The sequence below is a fragment of the Heteronotia binoei genome, chromosome 13 (assembly GCF_032191835.1).
Source record: "Heteronotia binoei isolate CCM8104 ecotype False Entrance Well chromosome 13, APGP_CSIRO_Hbin_v1, whole genome shotgun sequence".
Lineage (NCBI taxonomy): Eukaryota > Metazoa > Chordata > Lepidosauria > Squamata > Gekkonidae > Heteronotia > Heteronotia binoei.
Genome location: NC_083235.1, coordinates 80183373 through 80190500, shown reverse-complemented (window position 1 = coordinate 80190500; position 7128 = coordinate 80183373). Strand labels below are relative to the sequence as shown.

General features: G+C 46.7%; 1 protein-coding gene across 1 annotated transcript in view; it reads right to left on the bottom strand.

Annotated features, from left to right (window-relative positions):
• NDEL1 (nudE neurodevelopment protein 1 like 1) overlaps positions 1-6733 on the bottom strand; it is a 75406-nt gene extending 68673 nt beyond the window's left edge. The window contains exon 1 of the mRNA XM_060252425.1: positions 6629-6733. Within this exon, the coding sequence (XP_060108408.1) occupies positions 6629-6714 (86 nt within the window). The 5' untranslated portion in view covers positions 6715-6733. The remainder of the gene's footprint in view (positions 1-6628) is intronic.
• Positions 6734-7128: the final 395 nt, after the last annotated feature.

Genomic DNA, 7128 nt, shown 5'->3' with positions numbered 1-7128 from the left:
AAGAAGAAGAAGAAGAAGAAGAAGAAGAAGAAGAAGAAGAAGAAGAAGAAGAAGAAGAAGAAGAAGAAGAAGAAGAAGAAGAAGAAGAAGAAGAAGAAGAAGAAGAAGAACTGGATTTATATCCCACCCTCCACTCCGAAGAGTCTTAGAGCGGCTCACAATCTCCTTTACATTCCTCCCCCACAACAGACACCCTGTGAGGTGGGTGGGGCTGGAGAGGGCTCTCACAGCAGCCACCCTTTCAAGGACAACCTCTGCCAGAGCTATGGCTGACCCAAGGCCATGCTAGCAGGTGCAAGTGGAGGAGTGGGGAATCAAACCCAGTTCTCCCAGATAAGAGTCCGCACACTTAACCACTACACCAAACTGGCATTTAACAGGTTAGTGAGGCAAGTTAGAGTCATACCAGGTATTGACTGGGGTTTTTCTTGTATTGCTACTACCACCCAGTGGCCACATTCTAATTAGTCTGAGGCAACTGTGGAGACCGTCAGTGAGAAGTGATGAATGAGCTGGGGATTCCAGTGCTCCTGGGGAGGGGAAAGTATAGCGGTGGGAACAGGTGCTCATATAAGGGAAGGAGGCTGAGATACCAGAATGCTCGACTTCCTTCCATCCTGTGTCCCATCCCAACGGATGCAGACAGTGGTGCCAAGTTGAAGTACCCACCTCCAACACTGGTGTTGTGTAATGCCAGGTCCATCAATAACAAGATGTGGACCTGGCTTGCGTGACTGAGACCTGGGTGTGATATGGAAAGTCAGTGGCTCCCTTCCAGTTAGCTCCACCTGGGTTCTCAGTCCTTCATCAATCATGGACTAGTGGGCGGGGGGAGGGGTTGCGGTATTCATTTGGGAGGCTTACTCCTTCTGGGCTCTCCCGTCTCCAAAGATCACCGGTATCGAATGTGTCAGCATGGTGTGTGATGTGGGAGAGAGTCTGGCTATTTAGCTGGTATACCGGCCGCCCAATACACCGGCCAATGCCTTATCATCCCTTGTGGTGTAGCAGCCCGGGCATTGGAACACCCAAGACTTTTAGTCCTGTGTGATTTCAACGTCCATGCTCATGATGTGGGCTCCACACAGGCAGCGGACCTGGTGTCATCTATGGCGGCACTGGGACTCTCTCAAATATGTAACAATTCCCACACACCAGGCTGGACACATGCTGGACTTGATATTTGCAGTGGAGGTGACAGTGGATCGTATTACTGCTGATGCAGTGCCAGAGTTGGACCATTATGCCCTGAAGGCCCATATGAATATTCCACTTCGATCCTGTTTGGGCGGTGAGCATATTTTAGCTTGCCCATGGAGTCAAATGGACCCTATGTGGCTTCAGATGGCTCTGTGGGATCCTTGCCCCCTGGTGACTCCTTAGATGAGCTAGTGGAGACCTGGCATAACAGGCTCATCATGGCCATCAACGAGATCGCTTCCAGGTGCCCTGTGAGCCTCCATTTAAAGTTTGTGCCCTGGTACACTCCAGGGCTAAGGCTGATTAAACGGAGGCTCAGATGGCTAGAGAGGCAGTGATGGTGAGCCCGTGGCGAAGTGACAAGAACAGCTTATAGGTCATATATGAAAACCTAAGAGGTGGCAGTCAAGGCTGCTAAGAAAGTCCATCTTACGGCCATGATTGCATCTGTAAACTCACTCCCAGCACAATTGTTTAGCACAATTTGGTCTTTAACTACCCTACTGCAGGGTAAACCAAATGCTAAGGAATTGGATATCGGCTGTAAGGCTTTTGCGAGCTTTTTTGCAGATAAGGTCTTGTCACTCCACCACGACCTCTCTGCCACAATTGAAACAGTAAATGAACTCGAGGCTCCGTGCACGCCTTCTAGTCAGACTTTGGATTACTTCACGTCGTGAGACAGGTTAGTTTTACCCTAATGATGATGTGTCGTTGCCATAGTAATCGCAGGTTCAGACATTTGGTGTATGTGCTTGGCTGAGGAGCCAATGGGGCGAAGCTACCATCTGTGGGATTATGACTGAACGCCTCTAAGTCAGAATCCTCCCTAAGCGTAACGATACCGCAGCGCCGAGGAGCCTCGGTCGGTCTCGGATAGCCGAGCCCACCCCTCCACGGGGGTCTCGGGGCCCAATGCAGAAAAAAAGCAAAAAAAATTGGGGTAAAAGGATTACTGAAGGAGGATAGGGAAATGGCTGAGAAGCTGAATGATTTTTTTGCCTCCGTCTTCACTGTGGAAGATGAGAACTTTTTGCCCGCCCCAGAACCACTAATTTTGGAAGGGGTGTTGAAAGACCTGAGTCAGATTGAGGTGACAAAAGAGGAGGTCCTACAACTGATAGACAAATTAAAAACGAATAAGTCACTGGGGCCAGATGGCATACATCCGAGAGTTCTGAAAGAACTCAAAGTTGAACTTGTGGATCTTCTAACAAAAATCTGTAATCTTTCATTGAAATCTGCCTCCGTTCCTGAGGACTGGAAGGTAGCAAATGTCACCCCCATCTTTAAAAAGGGTTCCAGAGGAGATCCGGGAAATGACAGGCCAGTCAGTCTGACTTCAATACCGGGAAAGTTGGTAGAAACCATTATCAAGGACAGAATGAGTACAAATGGGCAATCTTCACAGTGGAGGACGGTAAGCAGTGGGGTGCCGCAGGGCTCGGTACTGGGTCCCATGCTCTTTAACTTGTTCATAAATGATTTAGAGTTGGGAGTGAGCAGTGAAGGGGCCAAGTTTGCTGATGACACTAAATTGTTCAGGGTGGTGAGAACCAGAGAGGATTGTGAGGAACTCCAAAGGGATCTGTTGAGGCTGGGTGAGTGGGCGTCAACGTGGCAGATGCGGTTCAATGTGGCCAAGTGCAAAGTAATGCACATTGGGGCCAAGAATCCCAGCTACAAATACAAGTTGATGGGGTGTGAACTGGCAGAGACTGACCAAGAGAGAGATCTTGGGGTCGTGGTAGATAACTCACTGAAAATGTCAAGACAGTGTGCGTTCGCAATAAAAAAGGCCAATGCCATGCTGGGAATTATTAGGAAGGGAATTGAAAACAAATCAGCCAGTATCATAATGCCCCTGTATAAATCGATGGTGCGGTCTCATTTGGAGTACTGTGTGCAGTTCTGGTCGCCGCACCTCACAAAGGATATTATAGCATTGGAGAAAGTCCAGAAAAGGGCAACTAGAATGATTAAAGGGCTGGAGCACTTTCCCTATGAAGAAAGGTTGAAACGCTTGGGACTCTTTAGCTTGGAGAAACGTCGACTGCGGAGTGACATGATAGAGGTTTACAAGATAATGCATGGGATGGAGAAAGTAGAGAAAGAAGTACTTTTCTCCCTTTCTCACAATACAAGAACTCGTGGGCATTCGATGAAATTGCTGAGCAGCCAGGTTAAAACGGATAAAAGGAAGTACTTCTTCTCCCAAAGGGTGATTAACATGTGGAATTCACTGCCACAGGAGGTGGTGGCGGCCACAAGCATAGCCACCTTCAAGAGGGGTTTAGATAAAAATATGGAGCAGAGGTCCATCAGTGGCTATTAGCCACAGTGTGTGTGTATATATAAAATTTTTTGCCACTGTGTGACACAGAGTGTTGGACTGGATGGGCCATTGGCCTGATCCAACATGGCTTCTCTTATGTTCTTATGCAGTTTTTTCTCTATTCTTGGGTGAGAAATATTAGAAAAAAATGTTGGGAGTTGCAAAAGTGTAGATTAACCCTTGGCAATGCTCCCTCTAAGCTGTGGAGTCTGAAGAGCAAAATTTCTACTTTGTGAGCTACTGGCATTAAAGTTGAGAGTGAGCAATTTGGCTGCTGCAGAAATTAGTTTGCTCTGGTGCCATTCTTCCTGGTCTAAGACAAAAAAAAAGTGTGAACCAGAGGCTAAAAAACTGAGCTAGCTCACACTCAGTTTACTGACCTTTGGTATAAATTTTGGGGCACCTTCTCAAGTGCAGTACATTGTGATAAAAAGTTCACTAGGTATATAACTTGGAAACAATTGGAGCAAAGGGGAGGGAATGACTGACTCACTTCTGGTGGGAAGTGGTGGAAAGTCTGCAGTAGGTGTAGCTCTGAGAACATGTAAACTTGGAGTGCCTAAATTTGCATCACTTGAGAAACACATGCTTTTCTATTTATGTCTGGATCTATTTCATTTTTTACGAAGAAGCAATATATCCAGAGTAAGTTGATGAATTGAAACTTCCACTGGATTCATGTCTGTTGATGCTCATTACTTTTTCTGAGGACAAAGGCAAAGCAGATGAGTGTATAGCCACCTTCAAGACGGGTTTAGATAAAAATATGGAGCACAGGTCCATCAGTGGCTATTAGCCACAGTGTGTGTTTGTATATAAAAAATTTTGCCACTGTGTGACACAGAGTGTTGGACTGGATGGGCCGTTGGCCTGATCCAACATGGCTTCTCTTATGTTCTCAGCCTGTGAGTGGAGAATGCTCTCTACTGTGCGCTCAACCACCTGCAGTTTGGACCCATGCCCATCTTGGCTAATTAAAGCTGGCTGAGAAGAACTATGGGTTCCTGAGGGAAATTGTCAACAGGTCCTGTCCCGGCCTCTCCTGGGCCCATGGCAACCCAGGGCTGGACAGGACCCGACGTGCGCTTGGACTGGCAACGCCCACCTATCACATTTGCTTTCCTGATGAGAGCCCAAGTGGTTGACTTGGCTGGCTTCATTAAGGAAGGTGTTCCCCCATTCCCAGGGCAATTCTTGAGCCCGCATCAGGAAGCAGCCCAGCTTCCAGGGGGTGCCATCGAACTTCACACCTCCAGTTTTCCAATACTTTCAGTCTGCCGCTCCTGGGCAGGGAGTCCCCTAGTCTGGTACCGGTGGAGTAGGCTCCGCTTCTTCCTGTCAACCTGGGGTGGGGGGTGGGGCTCTGAGGTCCCCTGCCTGTTCCTGAGGCTGGGCTGCTAGAATGGCCTGTAGGGCAGTCTGCACGAATTCTCCCAGTGCAGTTATCTTGTTATGGAGTTCTTCTTCCACAGCCCGCATCTCAGCTCACAGGTGTTCACACTCATGTACCACCACTCCTCAGTGATTGATCCCCCCCAGTCGCTTCTACCGACCCAACCCCAGGTACCATTGGGCTCCCCAGTCTGGCATGCTAGCAGGAGCTGTGGCTGCCATTGTTGGGGAGTTGTTCCTGGCCACACGACTGCAGTCTCATCCCAGTCACATTGCAACAGCTTTCGTCTCCAATTGGTAATGTGCTTGAAGGATGGGAGGGTGAATCCTCTGGCTCCCTCATCCCACTTCTTCAAATCGGGACCTTTTGCCCCATCTTCTGTGTCAGGGTTGGATTCAGTTGTGCTGGCAGCCCCCTTTCCATTCTCTCCACCTCCTCACATGGTTCTGGGTGAATGTTAGGATCAGGGCTGCTTACAGCTTCAGGATGAGTCTGGCAATATGTAAGGTTTTGTCCAGAATCTGTCACAACACTTCTTCAGTAAATGCAGAGGAGCTTTTAATGAAGAATCAGGTAACAAACACTTCTGGCATGTACAGCAGTCTTGTCAGACTGACAATAAGTGAAAGGTGCAGTCCAAATAAAGGCTACAGGTTAACGGCTCATCATTTCTCCAGCTTAAATGTCTCCTGCCCAAAAGTCTTTGAATTAGTTCCCAGACCCCGGTGCTGCTTTTCACCAAGGTCATATTCCAGCTTTGTAGACCTCTTCAGTTGGTACCTCTCTTCTGTTACCAGGGAGACAACATTAGGCCTTAGCTTCCCACAATGATCAACCCTCCACTCTGGTCTCATTTGTTACCAATACTATTCTAAATAAATTCATACAAGAATATAATGGTGTCATGAACCCAGTGGGTTGCTGCCTTACACTGCCATCACTCTGGATTGATGATTCCTTGGGAAGGCCCAGAGTACCCTCCCAAGCACAACAAAAATGCCCCTTTTAGCCGAGAAACATAGGTGTGATGACCAGGCAGGGAACATTAGAAAGATAAAGGTTTATTAATACAGGGATGGGTATTTAAACAAGGCAAGGTGCTTAACAGATATAACTGTGGATAAAGGAAAATGAATATAAACCCTAACGCGGCTACCTGTACTTCCCCTACCCTGTTAGTCATCAGGGCCCACAGCCCTTTTCCCCAGACCGACTGCCTGTGACTCCCTCTACCTTCTGAGTGAGGGATTCTTCTCTCAGCCGGAGACCGTCCTCTAAGCCTGACTCTGTGAGAGAAAAGAACACAGTTCCACAGCCCACAAAGTTTATGTAGCAATCTCCTCTCACAATCCCTGGACACTGATTGGTTACAGTGGGTGCCAAGCATTGTGAGGATTGTAGGCTGTGTCTGCTTTCTACTCCCACACTGGTCTTTAGGCCCAGGCCTCCCTAGGCCTTGTCTCTCAGTCCTGCACAGATCATGGCAAATGGATATATATGAAGGTTAGTAAATCTTGATACTATAACCCATAGATTAATACAGACATTAATACATGTTTATAAAGGCGTAAATGAATACATAATATAGTTATGGATATTATGCTTTGGATAACTGACCACTCATCAGCAATGACAACACTATTAGGAAAATCAACAGATTAATGTGCCACTACAAAACAATATGTCCTACAGGTGCATACCTTTGCTTGTACTTTAAAGAAAGCTCCTTCCAGTATGCAGTTTCTTCCTCTGGACTTGAAAATTCTGGGATTACTCCACAGTCCATGATCAGAGAAACCTGCAAAATGCATCATAAAACCAAATAAGGCCACAAAGCTTAAGAGAATGTTCAGGACATACTTGTGTGCCAGACAAACTGCACAGCCTTCCAAAGTTACACAGGTATAAGGCAAGTAGATATACACCTCATCTTCTATTTTTATCACCAGAAAAGGTGATGTGGCACACTGACATGTTCTTAAACAGATCATGATTTTCAATATTTACTGTTTACATTTCCTGGAAGTAAATGACAGCAATTAAGCTTTCCTAAGAGAGTGTTTGAATTCATTCTCACAGTAGCGTACAAACTGAAGAAGGAAATAAGAGCAAAAGAATAATTCATATGCAACATATAGTTATCCAAGTAAAGTAATACCTGTTTCACGTTTATCTATCATGGAGTAAGTCAAAGTGAGCA